The sequence below is a fragment of the Equus quagga genome, chromosome 3, assembly GCF_021613505.1.
Source record: "Equus quagga isolate Etosha38 chromosome 3, UCLA_HA_Equagga_1.0, whole genome shotgun sequence".
Lineage (NCBI taxonomy): Eukaryota > Metazoa > Chordata > Mammalia > Perissodactyla > Equidae > Equus > Equus quagga.
In genome coordinates, this window is record NC_060269.1 from 153,680,491 (window position 1) to 153,708,023 (window position 27,533).

Genomic DNA, 27,533 nt, shown 5'->3' on the forward strand with positions numbered 1-27,533 from the left:
GACAGAAAATCATGAAGGACATACAAGACTTGAATAATGCTATCAATTTGACTGAACTTTCGTTTATAGGACACTCCACCTAACAAGAACAGAACACAAATTATTTTCAAGTGCACATGGAACATTATTTAGGACAGACCACATGTTAGTCCATAAAACAAGTCTCAATAAATTTGGAAGCTCTAAAATCATTAATCTAAGCTTTAGATTCAACAAGCTAGAAAAAGAACAAACCAAACCCAAAGAATATAAGAAATAAAAAAGATCAGAACAGAAATCAATGAACTAGAAAAGAGAAAAAGAGAAAACCAACAAAAACAAAGACTGATTATTTACAAAAACTGATAAACCTTTAGCCAGACCAACTGTGAGGGGGTTAAAAAGGAGTGAGCAAAATTATCAAAATCAGGAACTAACATCAACACAGACTACAGAATTAAAAGAACTGTAAGAGAATACAATAAACAACCTTATGCTATCAAATTAGACAACTGAGATGAAATGGATAAATTCCAAAAAAGATACAGATTATTAACATTATTTCAAGAAGAAACAAAATCTGAAGAGACCTACAACAAATAAACAAAATTTGAATTAGAAATTATAAATCTCCCCACAAAAAAGACCAGATTCATAGGTTTTTCACTAGTGAATTCCATCAAATATTTAAGAAATCTCAATCTTAGACAAATCCCTCAGAAAACATAGACAGAACACACACTTCCAAACTCATTCTATGAGGCCAGTATTACCTGATGCCAAAGCCAGACAAAGACATCACACGGATAGACAACTACAGACCAATATCTTTTATTAATATAGATGCAAAAATCTTAATAAAATATTAGCAAACCAATCCAGCAACACATAAAAAAGGATCATACACCATGACCAAGTGGGATTTATCCCAGGAACACAAAGTTGGTTTAATATCCAAAAATCACTTGATGTGATACACCGTAGTAACAGAATAAAGAAGGAAAATCCCAGGAACACCTCAATAGACACAGACAAGGCAGTTAAAAAACCCTATACACATTCATGATAAAACTCTCAAGAAACTAGGAATAGAACAGAATTTCCTCAATTTGATAAAGGGTGTCTATGAAAAACCTACAGCTAGCATCATACTTAGCCAGCCTAGAGGTCTAGTGGTTAAGATTTGGCACTTTCACTGCTGTGGCCTGGGTTCATGTCCCAGTCAGGGAACCACACTATCCATCTATTGATTGTCATTCTGTTGTGGCTGCATGTTGCTGTGATGCTGAAAGCTATGCCACCAGTATTTCAAGTACCATGGTGGAGAGGTTTCAGCAGAGCTTCCAGATTAGACAGACTAGGAAGAAGGACCTGGCCACTCAATTCCAAAAAAATTAGCCATGAAACCCTACAAACGGCAGTAGAGTATTGCTTGGTATACTGCCAGAAGGTGAGAGGATGGTACAAAAAGACCAGGCAGGGTTCTGCTCTGCTGTACACAGGGTCGCTTGCCAGGAGTCAGAATCTACTTGATGGCACTAACAACAAAGCATCTTACTTCCTGGTCAAAGACTGAATGCTGTCCTCCTAAAGCTAGGAACAAGGCAAAGATGTCTGCTTGTACCACTTTTATTCAATATTGTATTGGAGGTTCTAGCTAGTTCATTAAGGCAAGAATAAGAAAAACACCCAGATCGTAAAGGAAGAAGTAAAAATGTCTTTATTCACAGACAACATCACCTTGCATGCAGAAAATCCAAAGAAATCTACCAAAAAAGCAAACACTCAATCCCTCTAGAATGAGTTTAGTAAAGCTACAGAATACAAGATCGATACATAAAAACAAATTTCTCTATATCACCAACAACCAATTGAAAATCAAAATTAGAAAATACCATGGACTACAGAATCAAAAAATATCTAATACCTAAAAATAACTTTAAGAAATATGTTCAAGACTCAGAGACTAGAAATTTTTAAAAATTGCTGAGAAATTAAAGATGACTTAAACAGAGAGAGACAGCATGTCCACAGACCGACAGATTCAATTTTGTTAAGACTGTATTTGCCCAAAATTGATCTATATCATCCCACAAATAAAAGACTAAGCCTAGAGGATTTTTTTTTTTATAAGGTTTTTTTTTTTTTTTAAGATTTTATTTTTTCCTTTTTCTCCCCAAAGCCCCCCCCGTACATAGTTGCGTATTCTTTCGTTGTGGGTTCTTCTAGTTGTGGCATGTGGGACGCTGCCTCAGCGTGGTCTGATGAGCAGTGCCATGTCCGCGCCCAGGATTCGAACTAACAAAGCACTGGGCCGCCTGCAGCGGAGCGCGCGAACTTAACCACTCGGCCACGGGGCCAGCCCCAAGCCTAGAGGATTTTGCTAGTGAATTCTATCAAGTATTCAAGAATTCAATGCAATCTCTATCAAAATCCAAGCCGGCTGTTTTGTATAAGTTAACAAGTTGATCCTAAAACTTATAAAGAAATGCCTTTTGGACTTCGAGCAGCCTAAACAATTTTGAAAAAGGCCCACCATTCTGGAGAGTAGATCCTACTGACTTCCAAATTTACTATAAAGCGATAGTCAGGTATACTACGGGTGTAAGGACACAGAGATCAAATGAACAGAATACAGAGTACAGAAATAAACTCTTACATTTACAGTCAACTGATTTTCAACAAATGGCCAACGCAACTCAACAGGGGAAAAGACGGTCTTTTGAACAAATGACGCTGGGATAACTGGATATCTACATACGCAAAAAGATGAATTTAAACCCTAACCTCACACCATGTGCAAAAATTGAGTGAAATGAACCTAAGTAGAGCTAAAATTGTACATCTTCTAGAATAAAACAGAAGTTTGTATGAGGCAAAGTTTTATGGATATGGATCAGAAGCATGATTCATAAAAGAAAAAAACTGATAAACTAGAATGCATCAAAATTAAAAACATTTTGCTTTTCAAAAAATGCTTTTCATAAAAAAACTAACAGACCTGGAGAAAATATTTGCAAATCACATACTTGATAAAGGACTTGTACAAATATATAAAGAGCTCTTATAACTCAATAATAACACAGAAAAGGAAATTAATGGCCCTTAAACATAGGAAAGGATGTTTTCCTTTGCCCATAAAAAATGAAATGAAAATTGAAACCTCAAGGGGTTCCCATTTCTTATCTATCAGACTGGTAAAAATCCCAAACTGTGATGTCACCTTCTTCTGGGGTTAGGGGAGGCCATCATGCTCCGACTCAGTAAAGCCACTGCTGGTGACCAATCCTAGGGATATATCTGCTTATGTATAAAATGTCAGATGTATATGGTTACTCAAAGAATAGTTTATAATGGGGGAAAAAAAGGGAAGCAAACACAAGTATCCATCAGCAGGGACCAAACAGAAGAAACTATGATAAGTCTACACGAGGGACTACAAAGAGGCCCACAGAAGAGAATGAGGAAGTGCATTCTGTACAGACAGAGAAAGTCAGTCAGGATATACTGCTAAGAGAAGCAGCAAGGAGCAGAACAGTGTGCATTAGTTTAAGTCTTTTCCTAAGAAAAGGGAAGAATAAATATCTGTATTTGCATAAATAAACACTAGAATGACAGACACACAATAAATAAGTAAAACTGGTTATTTATTGGGACTAGGGGGAGTAGGTGCTAGACAGGATAGATGGCAAAGGACACAGCAACAAGACTTCTCAATGTAATACTTTCTTTTATTGTTTTTTTTAAAGATTGGCCCTGAACTAACATCTGTTGTCAATCTTCCTCTTTTTTTTTTTCCTCTCCCCAAAGCCCCCCAGTATGTAGTTCTAGGTCCTTCTAGTTGAGCTATGTGGGACACTGCCTCAGCATGGCTGATGAGCAGTGCTAGGTCTATGCCCAGGATCCAAACAGGAGAAACCCTTGGGCCGGTGAAACCCTGGGCCGCCAAAGCAGAGCACGCAAACTTAACCACTTGGCCATGGGGCCAGCCCCCTATAATATCTTTTAATATTGCCTTTATTGTTTGAACCAGAGATTTACACTACTTATTAAAATGCATTAATTAACCAAGCACTTTAACCTTCAATTGTTCTTCCTTTCATTTAAAAACTACTTGACACAGTAAAAAAATAAACACATATTTTGTGGGTAAAAAACCAAATAAATAAATAAAAAATAAAAACCGCTTGAGCATCTATTATAAAACTCTGAGTCCCTAAGAAAAAAATAATAGTCTGATAAGGTACCCTCAATCTTTGGTTAACAGAAAAAACAGATATCAACCAGGGAAAAAAGCTCCCTTACAGAACCAACCTGTTTTGAAATTTTAACAATCCACTATTTTATTTTATTAGAAAAACCATCCCCTTGCTTTTACACAGATGAAAAACTGCATGAAACCCAAGTATCTAGAGTTGCTCTGGGGTGTGTAAAATCAAGACTATTGATTACAGATTCAAGCAAGAGAAGCAAGATTAGAATCCGGGGTGATGAGTCACATTTGTTTGTTTTGTCAGCATGCCTTGATTCTCTCCAGTTCTAATTTTCCAAAGTTATTTGAAGTAACGTAATTTTTGTATTCAATAATGCTCACGTTTAGAGAAAATACACACAGAGAAGCAGACCCTCAGTAAAACAGAAAATTCGAGAAAGTAAAATCATACCTGCTGAGTTGGGTAAGATGGGGGTGGACTATCCACTTTACTCTCCTCTTTCCTGGGGCTCCCACCTCCTAAAGCCACGTCTTCCTTCGGGGCTCCTGGTGGCTCCCCACTACTCTCGCCGTCTGCCTCTTCGTCATCAGCTTCTGAAGAACTACTACTGGTACTGCTTACCTGAGGGGACTTTAAAAACAACCTTTTATAATTTCTACTTTTCAAAACAGAAGAACAGAAAAAATTAAAAGGCCAGACCACTGTTTTATGCCATTTATTGTCACTATGAAGAAGCCATACCCATACCTCATCTTTCAGAGCCATATTTTCCCCGCCACCATTCAATTCACTGTGGATTCCATTCATGTTGGCCACCACCTCGGTATCGTCATAGTTACTCAATGGATAAATATCAGCAAATTTAGCTGACAATGGTGCAACATCTTCATCATCACTACAACTGAGACAAGCAGAGATGGTCACCATGAGGCTGTTTACCTGGGAGGACAGTGAATCAACCACCCACTAAACAAAGACATTTCCTTTACAGATATTGTCTTCATTTACAAGAGTATTACACTGAGTACCACTCATACTTTTTTTTTTAACATTATTTTATTGAGGTCATATTGGCTTATAACATTGTGTAAATTTCAGGTATACATTATTATATATCAGCTTCTGTATAGACTGTCCACTCATACTTCCTAACATCTCTTAGTAACCTGAACACAAGAGAAAAACACCTGGAAGATTATCACCTGTGCTATCTGGAAGAACAAAAAACAAAACTCCAAAAGTAGAAATATAAGGAAACCACAATAATTTAATCAAATTAACTGATACTACATTTCCATTCAACTTGAAGTAACCTGGAGTACAGTTCTGCCATTTCCAAGCAGACAAAATTAATTTTTTATTAAAATTAAAGGAGTACGGAGAACAACCTTAGGTCTTTAGTGTTTGCTCACATAACCACCAAAATTCTAGACACAGCCAGTTGAACAAAACTTTAAAGACACCGATGTGACAAATTACGGAAAGTTTTTTTACTACAAGTCCAGCTCTGGTCAAGTCACTCATGATCTTAATTAAATATCAGCTTTAGCAAGACATCTAAGTAATAGGCAAATGGAATATTTACTAAAAGGTGTAAGCAGATTTCAAGGCTGTAGCCTATGGCGGCCACTTAAAACATATGATTTTCTGGTGCATGAAAAGAGCTGGCACAGAGTTCCTGGTTCAGTGCAAATGGTTCAAGGCATGACCATAAATGGCCGCCCCATGTCTATATAAACATGCCTCTGAACCCGCCTGCAGTCTCAGCACACAGTAGCTTCTAGAGGGAACTGGCAATCTTTTGGCTTTAGGAAAGAGTGTCCAAAATTGCCAAAATCAGATGTCTTTTCCACTTTTGGAAAAAAAGAGTTAATACTACAACGTACTACAATCTAGAGCATACAAAAGAAGCACAAACAGCACCTGAGGTGATGGAATGTGTCGCCTCAATCAACACTCAAACTCACTCCTGATGTGTCATCATCGCCACAATTCACAGATGAGGAAACCAAGGTTCAGAAATGAAGTAACTAAATCTTTTGCTCAACGTGATGAAGGCAGGCTTCATCAACCCTAGAACCCATAAAATCCAGAGAGCACTGTGGTACAGTGACTAAAATCACATAATTCTATTTAACAATTTAGAAATGGCACCAAGAAAGAGAGAACACAAACGAAAGGCAACACTGAAGGTTTCCAAATCATAGCCGTTTATATTTGCAAGACACCTATCACAAGTTGCTCAAGGCCCAGATGCCCAGAGCAGTCACAGGCAGTCTTGGTCTGAGGAGAAAGGCTCCCACAGCCCATTTCCTCCACCAGGCAACGCAGCACAGAAGCCTGCCACTGACATCATGATACATGAGCAGGGATGAACTTTTCCCATGTAAATTTTTATTAGACTATACATGTTTAATTTTGATATGTTTCTGTAAGAAGTTGGCTAACAGCTTAGCTGTGAAACCCTCAACACTCCTTCATAGGCTCCCAGAGAGAGCACAGGGTTTCTAATGCTATAAAGCAGTTTGAGTTCAATGAAAAGAGCCATGGAGTTCAGACCAGCTCCTTTAGAATTATTTTGTATTTGAGACCAAATCCATATTGAAAACTGAAAGGCTCTGAAGGAAAGCCTCAGAGTCATCACGAGAAATGTGAAAAACACTGAGCAGCCCAAGGTGGGTCAACAATCCCCCCCGTGGGAACCACAGCTGGTGTCCATCACCTCCACAGAGCTCCTGAGACTCCCTCTTCTATGATATGTGGAATGCAAACCTAAATTTACTCATATAAAATAAAAACATACGTCCATGTGCAACTTGTTCAGAAGTTAAGAGTGGGAAGCCTCAACAAATGACAGGGTCACAACTCCAAAGAAATGTGGGACCACTCACCTACAACATGAATTTGGTGACAGCTGCACAGCCACCTTGCTCATACAAAATGTACTTCTAGATAACACGGGAACACAGAAAACAGAATCTTTCAACCGCTTGCTAAAGTAATCATCTGAGTTCTTAGCAAGACATGGAATAAGCATGAATGCTGAACTGACAATGAAGCGAAATGAACATTGGGCTGATCACCCTCAAATAAAAGGAGGAAATGTGAAGCCAGAATTGAAGAGACACTTCCCTGCATACCAACATGTTGTTTCTTTACTGGCATTTATTAATTTACTATATCTTTTTTTTAGGTAACGAAATAGTGTCAAAGTTTGGGTTTACTGATTTCATGTTTTAAAAGTTGTTTAAAAAAATTAAGGGTCCTTTTTCTTGAAAAGCACTATAATGATATCCATACTTCTGTAGACATTACTGTCTATATTTCTCATTATTGGATTACTCAAATTTCTGAAACCTTATTACAAAGTCACAACTTACAAAGTTGGTGCAGAGCCATTGTCTGTGAGGATGAGTCTGGGATGTTGCTGAATTGTAATGGGAGAGCTGGAACCTGACCCTGAGCTTGCTGATGACACGCTAGGTGGGCGCATCTCAGAGAGATAGTCGGGAGCAGAATCCACTTGGAGTGGTAGCTGGTGAATGTGGATGTCGCCAGTGACGGGGGGATCCATGATACCACAAGTGAGGATGTGTGAGAGGCTGCAGTCATCGCAAGCACATCTGATTGGGAATTAAGGACAGTTACCGAGAAAGCCAAGAGAGAAGATCAGACGGTGCTCTTTAAAGATCAGCGCCGGACCTCTACTTGGGTCAGTGAGGATCCCGCAGGCCCGCTGTGCCCACACAACAACGCAGGCTCACCTTCTCCTGTAGTTGCAGTTGGGACAGTCGGGCATACTCAGTCGGGACGACAACATGTGCCTCATGGCATCCGTGAAGTTGTTCTCACCAGTGACTGCTTTCTTATTAGTTAACTAGAGGAAATTATAAAACGACAGGTTAATTTTGCAAGACGTATACCTCATTACATGGTTTGTTATTTTTCAGTAATTATGGTAATATGTGTTATAGTCATTTAGAAACCAATGGTCACAACTTCCTAAAGTGGGACGGAGCCAGGAAAACGGGGCAGTGGACCTGGAGTGTGCAGCAGCTGCGGGGCTGACCAGCACAAAGGCCAGGGACCAGTAAGCCCTAAAAGCTTCCTCACTAGCAAATGCCCCTCACAGCAGACACCCAGCCTTTCCCCTGAATCTGCCGTGTGCTCAGTACCTGCTGGGTACCAGCAGTGCAGAGATAAATCACTGCCCTCAAGGAGCTTAGATTCTGGAAGAGGAGACAGGCCAGAAACCAAACGTTAAGGGAAACCATGATGTGGGAGGTGCTCCGGCACAGATCTGCTCAGGGTGCCATGGAAGCAGAAAAGCAGCTTGGCAGGGCACCAGGCCTGAGTGAAGTCCAGAAAAAGGTAATGTTGGCAATTCTGTCAAAGGCAAGGAGGGCATCCAGGCCAGGGGAAAAGCACTGAGGTAGGCACCCACTCAAAGACCTCTCGAAGGCCTGCTGACCCTGGACTGAGCAGGAACGAGCCTCAGGAGCAGAAGGTCAGCATGGTGCCTGAGAGCGCAGCCTCACAGCACAGCAGGCCTGTGCACAAGAAGCGGCAGCACCAGCGTCCACGAGTTACATGGGCATTTATGAGGCATGATGGAAGCCCAGATGGTCAGCACGAAGATGGCAGCAGGCAGCTGGGAGGAAATGTAGCAGTGAGGAAGGCCGTTTAGAGAGGACAACAGCTATAGGAAGGAAGACCAGCACACAGGGAAGGGGTGGGTCTTGGAGCTTTCTAGGAAGTGGCACCTGAACCTCCAATGGACTAGGCAAGCATCTGAATTTCAGAGAAGGAACTTGTGGATCAGCTCTGGCAATGGGACAGGTGGTGGCTGGAAGGGCCATTTGACAGGACGGGAGCCATGCAGGAAGGGTTTTGGGGTTAAGTGAGCAAGCCCAAGTGCAGGTGCCCTCTGTCTACCTGTGCTGCCCAGAGGAGATCACAGGAGTGAGAACTGACTGCAGGTGTGGGGGCTGAGGTTAGGGGCCACTGACGTATAAGGAAGGCCAAGGGAGTGGACCTGGCGAGGGAGACTCAGAAAGCGAGAGAAAAGCCGGCATGTAGGAAGCAAGTTTTCAAATGAATTTGGGTGCTCTGAGACTGTCACAGCAAGGCCCCCAGCAAGCTCTGTCTGAGCAGTTGGCAGAGCCTGCTGAAGGAAGAAGGTGAAAGCTGGAGTTGTCAGCAGCCACACTGAAGGCATGGCCCCCAGTGCTTGGGGAGGTCTGTGAGCTCAGTCTGAGGGGACCAGGTCGAGTCCCAGCTCTGTGATTTCGCGGCAGGTCGTGCCCTCAAGTGTAAACTGGAGATGGCATCACCCACCTAGGAGGAGACTGTGGGGGTCCCTGGGGTGGCTGTGGGCTAGAGTGGGTCACTTGATAAACACAGGTTTTCCTTGAGAAATACAGAGGAGAGAGATAAGGAAAATAAGTTTATCTGAAGGTTAAAAACACTGCCTTATGATCAGAACATGCCGTGTGGTCCTGAAATGTTGGTCTTTTAGAGGCACACTCTGCACTGAACAACTTCCATTTCCTTGAACTGCACCTTCACCCACAACCTTACCTGCTCTTCAATGAATCGCCTTTGTTTAAAAAGCTCCCAGTCTTCTGTTAGCATGCGCTGTTTGGTTTTCATTGTCATCTAATAAGGGGATGTAAAAAAAAAAACAAAAAACCTGAGTGCCAGCAAAAGCTACCCAGGACATTTTCCAGGGGAAATGTTTAAAAGTGATAGATATATAAGAAATATTGCCTGTAGACAAGAGAAGATGCAACATTGCGGATACATTACCTGATATTCTACCTCTGTCTCAGCATTTTACTCAACTTACTCAAAATCATTACAGGTACTTTTCTTACATAAAAAACATAGAGATGAAGTCACATTAAAAAGCGAAATTAAGATATTAGAGCTGAATCTGTCAACACAGTAAAGGAATACTCATGACTTACTGAGGCCCATTATATGCCCTGCACCAGCTAGAGATAAAAAAAAATGAAGACGACAGACCCTGCAGGTGAGGAGCTCAGATTAAGAGGAAGACCTACCAGCAGACAAACTGAGACAACGTGGACCCTGTGGACAGTACACGGAGTGAAATAAGCCAGACACAAAGGGGCAAATCCAGTAGGATTCCACTTACAGGAGGCCCCTAGAGGAGTCAAGTCCACAGAGACAAAAGTAGAATGGGAGTTCTCAGGGGCCCAGGGAGGGAGGAATGGGGAGCAATTGTGTAATGGGGACAGCGTTTCAGACTGGGAAGATGGAAAAGTTCTGGAGTTGGACGGTGGTGACGTTGTATAACAATGTGAACACACTTAATGCCACTGAACTGTACAATTAAAAATGGTTAGGATGGTAAATTTTAAGGTATGTGTATTTTATCACAATAAAAAAAATACTGAGGAGTGACGTCGGCATCATGGCAGAGTGAGCTTCCCCAGTAATCTTTCCCCTCCAACATACAATGAAAAGGACGTTCATACTCCAACAGAGGACATCCAAACACAACACAAAAAGCGTCAGAGAGACCCATGCAGCCATACGACAGAGGACGGAGCAGCTGGAGCCACCCTCGGAGGAGGTGGAACAGGGTAAGAGAAAACTTCATTCCGTCCCCTAAAGACAGCGATCTGAGACCATAGGAGGATCCGTGAGGGAAGGAGCTGGGGAGGAGAACACTCGTTCGCAGGAACATCAAGGATCCTGGTGGGCCCTTGCAGCCTAGAGGTGAGCCCTCTCCCGGGGTGAAACCTTTCTTGGGGGGCAATCTCATCAAGCCAACACCCCAGGAAAGGAGATAGCCAGAAGAGAGTGAGAAACCCCCAAGAGAACGCAGGAGAAACTGCCCCTCCCTGCACCCACCCATCCAAGCTCCACTGCCTGGCATCTCAGGGGAAAGCAGAGGGCTCAGAATATGTGGCTCCTGACCCCCACCCAGTGGCGATAGGCATTAACTGCAACCAAATAACACCAGGATGTGAAAAAACAGACACTCCCTTTAGCAATATCAAACATTATATTAGATGCCCAGACCAGACAAAAAAATGACAAGTACCCAAAAATGAGTCATGAGGACACAGAAATATGTAATCTAAATGACAAAGAATTCAAAATAGTTATCATCAAAAAACTCAACAAGTTAAAAGAGAATGTAAAGAAACAACTCAACAAGTTCAGGAGCTACTTCACAAAAGAGATTGAAACTATAAAGAAGAATCAATCAGAAACATTGGAGATGAAAGACACAATGGAAGAGATAAAACAAAATATGGATTCTCTGAACGCTCGAGTGGACATCATAGAGGAGCGTATCAGCATAATCGAAGACAGACATGTTGAAATGCTCCAGGCAGAGGAGGAGAGAGAAGTAAGACTGAAAAGAAATGAAGAAAGTCTCTGAGAAATATCTGACTCCATTAGAAAATGCAACATAAGAATTATGGGCATTCCAAAAGGAGAAGAGAAGGGAAATGGAGCAGAAAGCGTGTTCAAAGAAATAACAGCAGAGAACTTCCCAAACCTAGGGAATGAGATGGAAATCCAAGTGGAAGAGGATATCAGATCTCCTAAATATGTCAATGTAAAAAGACCTACTGCAAGGCATACAGTAGTGAAACTGGCATAAGTGAATGACAAAGAAAGAATACTAAGGACAGCAAGGCAGAAGAAGAAAACCTATAAAGGAACCCCTATCAGGCTTTCAGCAGATTTCTCTGCAGAAACCTTACAGGCTAGGAGACACTGGAGTGACATATCCAAATCTTTGAAGGACAAAAACTTTCAGCCAAGAATACACTATCCAGTGAAAATATCCTTCAGAAATGACGGAGAAATAAAAACTTTCCCAGACAAACATAAGATAAGGGAGTTTGTAGCCATGAGACCCTCCCTACAAGAAATCCTCAAGAAGGCCCTCATACCTGAAGAAAAAAAAAACGGGGGGGAGAGACGAGTTACAAAGCATGGACTAAGGAGATAAATAAGTAGACAGAATCAGAGCAGGATAGCAAATACCCAAGTATAGCATTAAAGACAAAGGGAAGGAAAACACCAAAAACAAAGATAATCCTGTCATTTTAACCACAAACTCATAACACAAGATGGAATAAGATGTGAGAAAAACAACTTAGGAGGGGAAGAGGAAAGGCACTGAATCAGTTTAGTCTAAGGAAATTAGAGGCTATCAGAAAATGGACTAGTTTACCCATGAGATTTTGAATACAAACCTCATGGTAAGCACTAAACAAAAAAGCAGAACAGAGACACAAATAATAAATAAGGAGAAAACAAAGAAACACAACATAAAAATCTACATAACTCAACTGGTAGACCAAAATACACAAGATGAGAAACAAAGGAAATGCAGGAGAACCAGGAAACAAGTGATAAAATGGCAGCATTAAGCCCTCATATATCGATGATCACCCTAAACGTAAATGGATTGAATTCTCCAATAAAAAGACAGAGTGGCAAGATGGATGGAAGAACAAGACACAACAATACGCTGCCTACAGGAAACGCATCTCAGCTCCAATGACAAACAAAGGCTCAAGTGAAGGGATGGAAGATGATACTCCAACCTAATGGCAAACAAAAGAAAGCAGGTGTTGCAATACTTATATCTGACAAAGCAGACTTCAAGATAAGACAAGTAAAGAGAGACAAAGAAGGGCAGTGTATAATGATCAAAGAGACATTCCATCAAGAAGACATAACACTTGTAGATGTGTACGCACCCAACACAGGAGCACCAAAGTATATAAAGCAACTATTAACAAACCTAAAAGAAGACATTAATCATAACACAATAATAGTGGGGGACCTCAACACTCCACTCACATCAATGGACAGATCATCCAGACAGAAAATCAACAAGGAAACAGTGGAATTAAATGAAAAGCTAGACCAGTTGGACTTAATACACAAACATAGAACACTCCATCCAAAACAGCAGAAACACATTCTTCTCAAGTGCACACAGAACACTCTCAGGGACAGTGTATGTTGGGGAAAAAGGCGAACATGGATAAATTTAAGAAGATTGAAATAATAACAAGCATCTTTTCCAATTACAATGCTATGAAGATAGAAATTAATTAGAAGAAAAAAGATGAGAAAGGGACAAAGATGTGGAGACTAAACAACATGCTACTGAATCACCAATGGATCACTGAAGAAATTAAAGGAGAAATCAAAAAATATCTGCAGACACATGAAAATGAAAACATATGGGATGCAGCATAAGCCATATAAAGAGGGAAATTCATCACAATACAGGCTTACCTTAACAAACAAGAAAAATCCCAAATAAGCAATCTCAAACTACACCAAACTGAATTAGAAAAAGAACAAAGCCCAAAGTCAGCAGAAGGAAAGAAATAATAAGAATCACAGCAGAAATAAATGCTACTGAAACAAAAAAGGCAGGAGAAACCATCAATGAAACAAAGAGCTGATTCTTTGACAAAATAAACAAAACTGACAAACCCCTAGCCAGACCTAAAAAGAAAAAAAAAGTGAAAGCTCAGATAAATAAAATTAGAAATGAAAGAGGAGAAACAACAACGGATACCACAGAAATACAACAGCTTATAAGAGAATACTAGGAAAAGCTATATGCCAACAAAATGGATAATCCAGAAGAAATGGATACATTCTTAGACACTTATAACCTCCTACAGCTGAATCAAGAAGAAACAGAGAATCTGAATAGACCAATCACAAGTAAAGAGATTGAAACAGTAATCAAAAGTATCCCAAAGAATAAAGGCCCAGGACCAGATGGCTTCCCTGGGGAATTCTACCAAACTTTCAGAGAAGATCTAATACCTATCCTTCTCAAGCTACTCCAAAAAATTAGGGAAGATGAAATGCTTCGGAAACACATTCTACAAGGCCTACATCACTCTGATACCAAAGCCTGACAAGGACAACACAAAAAAGGAAAACTACAGGCCAATATCACTGATGAACATAGATGCAAAAATCCTCAACCAAATACTGGCAACCCGAATACAGCAAACATCAAAAAGATCATACATCATGATCAAGTGAGATTTATACCAGGGACACAGGGATGGTTCAACATTCGCAAATCAATCAATGTGATACATCACATTAACAAAAAGAGGAATAAAAACTACATGATCATCTCAGTAGATGCTTTAGAAAGCATTTAACAAGATCCAACATCCATTTATGATAAAAACTCAACAAAATGGGGACAGAAGGAAAGTACCTCAACATAATAGAGGTCATATAAGACAAATCCACAGCCAACATCATACTCAGTGGGGAAAAACTGAACACCATCTCTCTGAGAACAGGAAGAAGACAAGGATGCCCACTATCACTACTCTTATTCAACATAGTACTGGAGGTCTTGGTCAGAGCAATTAGGCAAGAGAAAGGAATAAAAGGAATCCAAATATGGAGTAAAGAAGTGAAACTCTCACTGTTTGCGGACGACATGATCTTATATCCAGAAAACCCTAAAGAATCCATTGGAAAACTGTTAGAAATAATTAACAACTACAGTAAAGTTGCAGGGTACAAAATCACTTTTATTTCTATACTCTAATAATGAACTTACAGAAAGAGAACTCAAGAATACAATTCCATTTACAATCCCAACAAAAAGGATAAAGTACCTAGGAATAAATTTAACTAAGGAGGTGAAGGACTTATAAATGAAAACTATAAGACATTATGGAAAGAAATAGATGATGACATTAAAGAGATGGAAAGATTCCATGCACATGGATTGGAAGAACAAACATAGTTAAAATGTCCATACCACCCAAAGCAATCTACAGAATTCAATGCAATCCCAATCAGAATCCCAATGAGATTCTTCACGGAAATAGAACAAAGAATCCTAAAATTCATATGGGGCAACCAAAGACTCAAAATTGCTAAAGCGATCCCGAGAAGAAAGAACAAAGCTGGAGACATCACAATCCCTGACTTCAAAATGTACTACAAAGTCCTAATGATCAAAACAGCATGGTACTGGTACAAAAACAGACACACAGACCAATGGAACAGAACTGAAAGCCCAGAAATAAAACTGCACATATACAGACAGCTAATCTTTAACAAAGGTGCCAAGAACATGCAATAGAGAAAAGCTAGTCTCTTCAACAAATGGACAGCCACAAGTGAAAGAATGAAAGTAGACCATTATCTCATGCCATACACAAAAATAAACTGAAAACGGATCAAAGACTTGAAGCTAAGTCCTGAAACCAAAACACTCCTGGAAGATAATATAGGTAGTACACTCTTACTTAAACATCGAACTTAAAAGGATCTTTTCAAATACCATGTCTTCTCAGACAAGGGAAACAAAAGAAAAAATAAACAAGTGGGACTTCATCAGACTAAAGAGCTTCTGCAAGGCAAAAGGAACTAGGATCAAAACAAAGAGACGACTCATCATTTGGGAGAAAATATTTGCAAATCATATATCGGTAAGGGGTTAAGCTCCATATATAAAAGGAACTGACACAACTGGACAACAAAAAAACATACAGCCAGATCAAAAAACGGGCAGAGAATAAGAACGGACATTTTTCCAAAGAAGATACACAGATGGCCAATAAACATATGAAAAGATGTTCAACATCTTTGATCATCAGGGAAATGTAAATTAAAACTACACTTAAGATACCATCTTACACCTGTTAAAATGACTATAATCACTAAGACTAAAAATAACAAATATTGGAGAGGGTGTGGAGAAAAGGGAACCCTCATACACTGCTGGTGGGAATGCAACTGGTGCAGCCACTACGGAAAACAGTAAGGAGATTCCTCAAAAAACTAAAAATACAAATACCATATGACCCAGCTATCCCACTACTTGGTATCTACCCAAACAACTTCAAATCAACAATCCAAAGTGACATATGTACCCCATACATATGACATATGTTCACTGCAGCACTATTCACAATAGTGAAGACGTGGAAACAATCCAAGTGCCCATCGACTGATGACTAGATAAAGAAGATGTGGTATATATACAATGGACTACTACTCAGCCATAAAAAAGACAAAATCATCCCATTTGCAACAACCTGGATGGACGTGGAGGGAATTATGCTAAGTGAAATAAGCCAGACTGAGAAAAACAAATACCATATGATTTCACTCTTATGTGCAATATAAACAAACATATGGACAAAGAAAACAGTTCAGTGGTTACCAGGGGAAGGCAGGTGGGGGGTGGGCACAGGGGGTGAAGGGGAGCACTTATGTGGTGACAGACAAGAAATAATGTACAACTGAAATTTCACAATAACGTAAACTATTATGAACTCGAATTTTTAAAAAATTGAGGGGAATAAGGAATTAAGAATGGGCTCAAAGCACTGTCTCATTTGGGAGGCGGCGGCTATGAAATGATTAAATCTTAGTCAAAAAAAGACTTAAGACATACGTGTTCAAGGTAAGAAGCAAAAAAAAACCAAAAAACAAAAAACAGGGGCCGGCCCCGTGGCCGAGTGGTTAAGTTCGCGCACTCCGCTGCTGGCGGCCCAGTGTTTCGTCAGTTTCAATCCTGGGCGCGGACATGGCACCACTCATTGAGCCACGCTGAGGCGGTGTCCCATATGCCACAACTAGAAGGACCCACAACTAAGAATAATACAACTATGTACCCAGGGGCTTTAGGGAGAAAAAGGAAAAAAAAAAATAAAATCTTAAAAAAAAACCCAAAAAACCCCAAGAAACCAACTAATAAGGTGGGAATGAATAAAAGGTAAGAGCAGAAATTATTGGGAAAACAAAGAAGCAAATGTGATTAATAAACCCAAAAGTTGGTTTTCTAAGCTTAAGTTTCTTCCCACCATGAACGGGGGAAGCAAAGAACCTCAAAAAGTGGGAATGAGAAAGGACACCAATGCATACAAAGATTTGTTTTTAAATCACAGGAGAAAATATCTATACAATTTAACCTTTTCATATCTAAAGAAGAGCTGCAAACAAGTGGCTCAGGGACTATTTTATTGGGCCTGTACAATGTTTTTTAAAAGTTGAGTCAACTTTAAAAAGCTTGAGCTTCCACCTAACAGTCCAGACTTCTGGCTTGACAACAGGCACACTGCCCTTCAGTGCCCTTCCAGCCTCCTCCACCAAGGGCAGGGCATTTCCTTTTGGCAGAGAAAGTTCTATCTAAAGTGTGAAAGTGAGAGGCAGGCCAGGAGGACCAGAGGAATTCTCCTACAGCTGTCACTTCACTCATTTTCATCACCTCCCCTGTGAGCACAAGCTTGTAACGTTTTATCTAAATGATGTGGATAATTTCCTAGGCAAACATCAATTTGTAAAACTCACTCAAGAAGCAGACAACACAAACCAGACGAATTAAATGTAATATAAATTGAAAAAGTAGTAAAAGATCTAGTCTTAGTTTCTCCTCACTGCAAAAGTGAATCAAAGGCCTCAACGTTTTATGGTGAGTTCTATCAAACCTTTTATGGAATAGAAAATTTAAATTATTCCTGAAAATTGAAAAAACATGAAAAATTTCTCAGTTCATTCTGCAAGACTAACATAACTTTCATACAAAACAGACAAGAACTCAAAGATGAAAACTCAAGAACACTTCAGAATACAGATATAAAAATCCTAAATAAAATACCAGCTAATTAAATCTAATAGTGGATTGAAGGATAATACCATCATCTAGTAGGGTTTAACCCCAGGAATGCAAGACTGCCTCAAAATTAGGAAACCTAACCTCTTAATTTATACAGAAATACATAAAAGAAGAAAAATGATACAATCCAATTCAATATCTATTCCAGTTTTTTACAAAAATAATAACATTAATAAGCTAGAAAAAAAGGGGAAACTTCTTTAATTTGCTAAAAAGTATCAAAAATCTTTCTGGCAAGCGTCAGCCTTAACGTGAAACATCCAAAGCATTCCTGTGAAGCCAGGAACTGAACAAGGATGCTGCCAGCAACACTCTCACTCATGACGCTCTGAAGGATTCCAGCTGAAGCCAAAAGAAAAGAAAGTTCAGATGCTACAGAGGATAAGACATGGTCTCCTAGAAAATTCAAGGCAATCAACTCAAAAACTATTAGGAAGTTAAGAAAGGAATCTGGTGAGATGACTGGACACAAGATTTCCTATATAGACCAGCAATAACTCTTTGGAAAGTTTATTCTGCCATGTAAGATGTCATTCATAATACCCCAAAATTATAAAATACCTAGGTGTGAACTTGGTAAGAAATGTACAAATTATAAAACCACAATACAGGATACAAAAAATGACCTAAAAAAACAGATAATCTTACACCATATTCTTGCATGGGAAGATTCAATATTGGTGCCAATTCTCCCCTTACATTATATATGTCTGCAGTTTTTTGGAAAAATATTTTTCTTTTACAAGTAGCTATTACTATTGCAAGTTTAAAAAACAGTTTTAAATGAGCTAAATATTGGAAAAGGCAGTCATTTATTTAGCTTAGTACAGAGTTGTTTGACAAATAACATCAACAGAAACCTCCTCTTTGACCCTCTCCTCACATCCTCTGGGATTAATTTATTTTTTGGAACGTTTGGGTACCTGCAGGCTTATATACGTGTCAAACAACAAAGAAAGGATAAATTTTAATAAGCAAACAAGAATAACTGATTTCAAAGCTGTCAACTGTCTCCCCACATCCATACTTACTTGTGAATACTCGATTATTTTACAGGTGTTCAACATTTTGAAACCTTTGAATTATTATATAATTTCTAGAATGTACTTCGTTAGAAGTGACTGATATCCGTTCCAAAGATTCTAGAACGACTGGTATCCTCTGGATGCTACTAAAATTGCTCAATTTTCCTAATTTGTAGTAATGGTATTGTGGTTTCTTGATTGGAAAGTGAAAATATAAGAATGCATTTGAATGCAATTGAAGAATTTGGCTGCTTTAGTGAAGAATATGGTTTTCTTTTGTAAAAAAAAGATAGAACATGTCCATCCCCTTCCTTTTTCCTTTTTCTTATTGCGGTAAAAATACACATAACATAAAATTTACCACCTTTAGCATTTTTTTTTTAAAGATTTTATTTTTTTCCTTTTTCTCCCCAAAGCCCCCTGGTGCATAGTTGTATATTCTTCGTTGTGGGTCCTTCTAGTTGTGGCATGTGGGATGCTGCCCCAGTGTAGTTTGATGAGCAGTGCCATGTCCGCGCCCAGGATTCGAACCAACGAAACACTGGGCTGCTTGCAGTGGAGCGCGCGAACTTAACCACTGGGCCACGGGGCCAGCCCCCCACCTTTACCATTTTTAAGTGCACAGTTCAGTGGTATTAAATATATTCACATTGTTGTGTAGCCATCACCACCATCTATTTATCTTGTAAAACTGAAACTCTATACCTATTAAACAATAAATCCCATTCCCCGCTACCCCAGACCCTGGCAACCATCACTATACTTTCTGTCTCTATGAATGTGCCAATTCCAGGTAGCTCATGTAAGTGGAATTCTGCAGCCTTTGTCCCTTTGTGTCTGGCTTTCACTGATAGTAACGTTCCCAAGGTGCTTCCACGTGTTTAAGTCTTCCATTTCAGTTCTTGACCCATTTTGAGTTAATTTTGGTGCATGGTGTTACGCAAGGGTCCAACTTTATTCTTCTGCACGTGGACATGCAGTTTTCCCAGCACCGTTTGTTGAAAAGACTGTCCTTTCCCCATCGAATGGCCTTAGCACCCTTGTCAAAACCCATCTGATCATACATGCAAGGCTTTATTTCTGGGTTCTCTATTCTAATCCATTGGTCTATATCTTTTTTTTCCTTTTTACTGAGGATGATTAGCCCTGAGCCAACATCTGTGCCAATCCCCCTCTACTTTATATGTGAGTAACTGCCATGGCATAGCTGACAAGTGGTGTTGGTCCTTGCCTGGGATCTAAACCTGCAAACTCGGGCCGCCAGAAGGGAACACACCAAACTTAATTACTAGGCCGTGGGGCCAGCCCCTATATGTCTGTCTTTACACCAGTACCACACTGTTTTAATTACTGTAGCTTTGTAGTAAATTTTGCAAAGAGAACGTGTGAGTGCTCTAGTTTTGTTCTTTTTTAAGACTGTTCTTACTTTTTTCAAGACTGTTCTTACTGGGTCCCTTAAGATTTCATATGAATTTTAGGATGGGTTTTTCCATTTCTGCCAAAAGCATCACTGGGATTTTGCCAGGGACTGCACTGAATCTGTAGATGGCTTTGGGTAATACTGACATTTTAACAATACTAAGTCTTCTAATCCATGAACGTGGGATGTCTTTCCATTTATTTATGTCTTCTTTAATTTCTTTCAGCAGTATTTTGTAGTTTTCATCGTACAAGTCTTCCACCTCCTTGAATAAACTAATTCCTAAGTATTTTACTCTTTTTGATGCTATTGTAAATGGAATTGTTTTCATAATTTCCTTTTCAGATAGTTCACTATTATGTATAGAAACGCAATTGATTTGTGTTGACTTTGTATCCTGCTACTTTGCTGAATTCATTTATTAGTTCTAACAGCTTTTTTTTTTTTTTTTTTAAAGATTTTATTATTTCCTTTTTCTCCCTAACACCCCCCGGTACATAGTTGTATTTTCTTCGTTGTGGATTCCTCTAGTTGTGGCATGTGGGACGCTGTCCCAACGTGGCCCGACGAGCAGTGCCATGTCCGCGCCCAGGATTCGAACCAACGAAACACTGGGCCGCCTGCAGCAGAGCGCGCAAACTTAACCACTCGGCCACGGGGCCAGCCCCTCTAACAGCTTTTTTGCAGAGTCTTTAGGATTTCCTATATATAAGATCATTTTCTAGTACTATGTTGAACAGTGGTGAAAGAAGGCATCCATGCCTTGTTCCTGGATCTTAGAGGAAAAGCTTTCAGTCTTTCACCACTGAGTATGATTGCTGTGGGTTTTTCACCTATGACTTTTATTAAATGAAGGTAGTTTTTTTCTATTCCTATTTTGTTGAGTGTTTCTATCATGAAAGGTGTTGGATTTTTTCAAATGCTCTTTCTACATCAATTGAGATGATCATGTGATTTCTTTCATTTTGTTCATGTGGCACATTACACTGATCAATTTTCATATGTTGAATTGCCTTTGCATTCCAGGAATAAATCCTACCCATAGTGTATAATCCTATTAATATGCTGCTGCATACTGTTTGTTGAGGATTTTGTATCAATGTTCATATGGACTATTGATCAGCAGTTTTCTTTTCTTATAGTATCTTTGCCTAACTTTGGTATCAGTTACGCTGGCCTCAGAGAATCAGTTGGGAAGTGTTCTCCCATCTTAAATTTTTGGAAAAGTTTGAGAAGGAGTGGTATTAGTTCTTCTTTAACTGTTTGGTAGAATTCACCAGTGAAGCCATCGGGTCCAAGGCTTTTCTTTGTTGGGGGATTTTTTTGGAGGAAGATTAGCCCTGAGCTAACATCTGCCTCCAATCCTCCTCTTTTTGCTGATGAAGATTGGCCCTGAGCTAACATCCATGCCCGTACTCCTCTATTTCATTTGTGGGACGCCTGCCACAGCATGGCTTGATAAGTGGTGCATAGGTCCACACGCAGGATCCAAACTGGTGAACGCTGGGCCGCCAAAGCAGAATGTGCGAACTTAACTGCTACGCCACCGGGCTGGCCCCTGTTGGGAGATTTTTGATTACTAATTCAATCTCCTTACTAGTTATAGGACTATTCAGATGTTCTATTTCTTTGTGATTTAGTCTTGGTAGGTTTTGTGTTTCTAGGAATTTGTCCATTTCATCTAGGTTACCCAATTTGCTGGCATACAATTATTCACAGTAGTCTCTTTTTGTTTTATTTCTGTAGAATCAATAGTAATGTCCCCACTTCATGTGAGATTTTAGTAATTGAGTCTTTTCTCTTTTTTTTGTTAATCCTTATAGCTAAAGGTTTGTCAATTTTGTTGATCTTCTCGAAGAACCAACTTGCGGTTTCACTGATTTTCCCTATTATTTCTCTGTTCTCTATTTTGTTTATCTTTGCTCTCATCTTGACTACTTCCTTCCTTCTTCTAGCTTTGGGTATAGTTGATCTTTTTTCCCCAGTTACTTAAGTGGCAAAGTTAGGTTGTTGATTTGAGACCTTTCTTGTTGTTTTTTTTTTGGAAGATTAGCCCTGAGCTAAAATCTGCTGCCAATCCTCCTCTTTTTGCTGAGGAAGACTGGCCCTGAGCTCACATCTGTGCCCATGTTCCTCTATTTTTTTTTTTTAAAGATTGGCACCTGAGCTAACAACTGCTGCCAATCTTCTTTTTTTTTTTAAAGATTGGCACCTGAGCTAACAACTGCTGCCAATCTTCTTTTTTTTTTTAAAGATTGGCACCTGAGCTAACAACTGTTGCCAATCTCTCTTTTTTTTTTCCTGCTTTATCTCCCCAACTCCCCTCCTCCCCGCGCCCTGTACATAGTTGTATATCTTAGTTGCAGGTCCTTTCAGTTGTGGCTCATGAGACGCCGCCTCAAGGTGGCCTAATGAGCAGTGCCATGTCCGCGCCCAGGATCTGAACCCTGGGCCGCTGCAGCAGACTGCGCAAACTTAACCACTCAGCCATGGAGCCGGCCCCTCCTCTACTTTATATGTGGGACGCCTACTACAGCATGGTTTGCCAAGCGGTGCCAAGTCTGCACCTGGGATCTGAAACAGCAAACCCTGGGCCGCCAAAGCAGAACGTGTGCACTTAATTGCTGCGCCACCAGGGTGGCCCCTCTTGTTTTTTAATGTAAGTATTTAGAGATATAAGAACATGTACTTTTATTTATTTATTTATTTATTTTTTATTAAGATTTTTTATTTTTTCCTTTTTCTCCCCAAAGCTCCCCGGTACATAGTTGTATATTCTTTCTTGTGGGTCCTTCTAGTTGTGGCATGTGGGACGCTGCCTCAGCGTAGCTGGATGAGCAGTGCCATGTCCGCGCCCAGGATTCGATCCAACGAAACACTGGGCCGCCTGCAGCGGAGCGCGCAAACTTAACCACTCAGCCACGGGGCCAGCCCCAAGAACATGTACTTTTAAAAAAACAAATTCAATTTTAGTTTCATTTTTTAAGACTGTATTTTCTTCCTAGAGAAAACACATCTATTGTTATTTTTACACACACTCCATTTTCATCAGAATAGCAGTGATAATACTGTGTATTATATTCCCAAATTAATGTTCAACTTTAGGAAACAGATACACCAAGAATTACAGGCATACCTTGGAGATACTGCTGGTTCAATTCCAGACCACTGCAATAAAATGAGTATTAAAACAAAGCAAGTCACACTAATTTTTTGTTTTCTCAGTGCATATAAAAGTTATGTTTACACTATAATGTAGTCTATTAAGTGTGCAATAGCATTGTATCTAAAAGACCAATGTACATACCTTAATTAAAAAATACTTTATTGCTAAAAAATGCCAACCATCATCTGAATCTTCAATGAGTTATAATCTTTTTGCTGGTGGAGGATCTTGCCTCGATGCTGATGGCTGCTGACTGATCAGGGTGGTAGGTGCTGAAGGCTGGGGTAGCAATTTCTTAAGATAAGACAACAATGAAGTTTGCTGCATCGATGGACTCTTCCTATCACAAACTATTTCTCTGTAGGATGCAATGCTGTTTGACAGCATTTTACCCACAGTAGAACTTCTTTCAAAATTAGAGTCAATCCTCCCAGACCCTGCCGTTGCTTTATCAACTAAGTTTATGTAACATTCTAAATCCTTTGTTGTCATTTCAACAGTCTTCACCAAAAGTAGATTCCATCTCAAGAAACCATTTTCTTTGCTCATCCATAAGAAACAATTCCTCATCCATTAAAGTTTTATTATGAGATTGCAGCAATTCAATTCTATCTTCAGGTTCCACTTCTAACACTAGTTCTCTTGCTATTTCCATCACATCTGCAGTTACTTCCCCCACTGAAGTCTTCAACTCTTCAAAGTCATCCATGAGGAGTGGAATCAACTTCTTTCAAACTCCTGTTAACATTGATATTTTGACCTCTTCCCATGAATCATAAACATTCTTAATTTAGAATGGTGAATCCCTTTCCAGAAAGTTTTCAATTTACTTTGCCCAGATTCATCAAAGGACTCACCAACTATGGCAGCTGTAGTCTTATGAAACATATTTCATAAATAACAAGAATTGAAAGTCCAAGTGACTCCTTGACTCATTGGCTATAGAATGGATAGCGGTGTTAGCAGGCAAGAAAACTACACTAATCTCGTACATCTGTATCAGAGATCTTGGGTGACCAGGTGCATTGTCAATGAGCTATAATATTTTAAAAGCAATCTTTTTCTGAGCAGTAGGTCTCAACAGTGGGCTTAAATTATTCAGTAAGCCATGCTGTACACAAATGTGCTGTCACATTTTGTTATTCCATTTACAGAGCACAGGCAGAGTAGATTTAGCATAATTCTTAACGACCCTTGGATTTTTGGAATGATAAATGAACACTGGCTTCAACTTAAAGTCACCAGTTGCATTAGCCCCTAACAGGAGAGTCAGCCTGTCCTCTGAAACTTTGAAGCCAGGCAATGAATTCCCCTCTCTAGATATGAAAGTTCTAAACAGCATCTTCTTCTAATACAAGGCTGTTTCGCCTACACTGAAAATCTGCTGTTTAGTGTAGCCACCTTGATTAATTGTCTTAGCTGGATCTCTAGATAACTTACTGCAGCTTCTACACCAGCACCTGCTGCTTCATCTTGTGCTTTTATGTTATAGAGATGGCTTCTCTCCTTAAATCTCACGAATCAACCTCTGCTAGCTTCAGACTTCTCTTTGGCAGCTTTCTCACCATTCTCAGCCTTCACAGAGTCAAAGAGTGTCAGGGCCTTGCTTTGGATTAGGGTTTGGCTTAAGAGAATGTTGTGGCTGGTCTGATCTATCCAGACCGCTAAAACTTTCTCCGTATCAGCAAAAGACCGTTTTGCTTTCTCGTCATTTGTGTATTCACTGGAGTCACAGTTTCAATTTCCTTTGAGAACTTTTCCTTTGCAGTCACAACTTGGCTAACTGTTTTTGGCACAAGAGGCCTAGCTTTTGGCCTATCTCAGCTTTCAACATGCCTTCCTCACTAAGCTTAATCATTTCTAGTTTTTAATTTAAAGTGAGATGTATGACTCTTCCTTTCACTTGAACACTTAGAGGCCATTGTAGGGTTATTAACTGGCCTAATTTCAATATTGTTATGTCTCAGAGAATAGGGAGGCCCAAAGAGAGGGACAGAGATGGGCGAACGGCTGGTCAGTGGAGCAGTCAGAACACACACAACATTTAATGATTAAGTTCACCATCTTGTATGGGCGTGGTTTGTGGTGCCCCAAAACAATTATAAGACTAACAGCAAAGATCACTGATCACAGATTACCATAACAAATAATAATGAAAAAGTCTGAAATATTGTGAGAATTATCAAAACATGATACAGAGACACGAAGTGAGCAAATGCTGTTGGAAAAATGGCATTGATATGCTTGCTCAGTGCAGGGTTGCCACGAACTTTCATTTTGTAATAAGTGCAAGATCTGCAAAGCACAATAAAATGGGGTATGCCTGTACTATTCCCAAAGGATTTCTAAGTCTCAGTCTTTTCCCTTTTTCTAAGAGTTGTCCTATGGCATTTATGTTTAGTCATAGCTCAATTGGAGAAATGAAGACTGAATTTCTGAAACTAGCATTGTATTATGTTAGTCACACTTATAATGTGAATTAAAGACCCCATACGGTCCTCAGGAGGGCACGACGTGGATAGCCCTGATCCAAATCCCAGCAGGCCTCCCGGCTAAGGGGTGGGGAGGTAGGGGAGGCAATACATTCTCCCATGTCTCTTCTCACGCATAAAAGAGGGCAATACCATTATTTCATGGAACTAGTGTGAGTGGCAATGAGGTTATGGCTACAAATTTCTTAGCACAGTGCTTGACAGTGTTCAATAAATGTTCATTTACCTTCTCTTCACCTAAATTATCATTTTAGTTATGCCATTTCTCTGAAGTCATCAGAGAATATATAACTTGTGACAAGAAGGTCACAAGTTATTCGTATCATCAAAAGCTTACACTGACAAAACATGATGGGAAAGTCAGGGATAAATTAGGATTCCCACCTCTAGTTAACAGCATCAATTCCTGCAGAAGGAAATACCAAATGCAGGCAGAGAGGAAGTGGAAGTCCTCTGCAAATAAGCTTCCAGACTGCAGGGTTCTCCGTGACAGGACATCATCAGGGATGGCTAGCCTCCCCATGCAACATGAGGACTGGCAGTGCTTACACACCCACAGGCCTTTGTTCACACTTACGATCACAGATGAGTATCTCCCCACAATGGTTCTCGGCAAACCCCGTCACTAGCACGTAGCATCAAACACAAAGTACAACGAGCTCCACTGTCAGCGACAGATTTATCCCTCACATGAAATCTTAGAGATGTAGGGGGCCTCACAGGTCACCTAGTGTAACCACATCTAAAACTCTTCTGTCAATTCATTTCTGCACATCTCCTGTAACAGGGAACTCAATTTCCACAGTCCATTCTGCTCAGCCCATTCTCCTCCTGAGCAGCTCTTTTGCGAATTCTTCCTGATAGCACACAGAGCTGAAATACCTCCCCACTCCTCCTACCTGGGGTTCAGACTTCACTCACTAGGGCTGGATGGGACAAGGTGAATGTCTCTCTCACTAGATTTCTTCACAGCACTAAGGACAGCGGCTACCCCAAGTTCCTTAAGCTCCACTGCCATTTCCTGGTGGGGTCTGGCTTGGTCAGAGCTGCCCTGAGGACAGTGTGGCTGTCACCATCCAGACTCTAGGACTCTGTCCAGGACCTTCCATATGACAGAGGATCTGATCCTGCTCTTCAGTTGATTTACCAGGACCCACATTCTCTCTCTGAATGAGTATTACTGCTACAAATACAACAGGCCAGAAGGGCCCTGAGGCAGAGCCACTGACATCATTCTCTGGGCAACAGCAAACACTGCTGAGAGTGCTGTCTGGATATCCTGTTTGCTGCTGTCCTTACAGGTGGCTTACTGTCCACATGTACTCAGAAGGTCTCTGGGGGCACAGCTGTGGCTTGTTGGATTCTAGAGTGTCCATATAAATGGTGCCTCCCTCCTCTCCTAGTCCAGTAACCCTGTTGAAGACAAACTGAGGACAGTATAAGCAACGACCCTTAGTGAAGACAGACTCATATTCAGTCCACTGAGGGGACACTCACTTTCAGTCTACTGTGGGGACTCCTCTCCAGTCTACTCGGGTGAGGAATCATCTTCA

At 40.2% G+C, this 27,533-nt stretch overlaps 1 protein-coding gene across 1 annotated transcript in view; it reads right to left on the reverse strand.

The window, feature by feature from the left end:
* Nucleotides 1-27,533, reverse strand: part of FAM193A (family with sequence similarity 193 member A) — a 112,971-nt gene that overhangs the window by 43,375 nt on the left and 42,063 nt on the right. The window contains exons 7-11 of the mRNA XM_046656464.1: nucleotides 9,774-9,851; nucleotides 7,958-8,070; nucleotides 7,574-7,816; nucleotides 4,941-5,094; nucleotides 4,644-4,823 (exon numbers count right to left, since the gene is read on the reverse strand). Coding sequence (XP_046512420.1) covers nucleotides 4,644-4,823; nucleotides 4,941-5,094; nucleotides 7,574-7,816; nucleotides 7,958-8,070; nucleotides 9,774-9,851 — 768 coding nt within the window. The remainder of the gene's footprint in view (nucleotides 1-4,643; nucleotides 4,824-4,940; nucleotides 5,095-7,573; nucleotides 7,817-7,957; nucleotides 8,071-9,773; nucleotides 9,852-27,533) is intronic.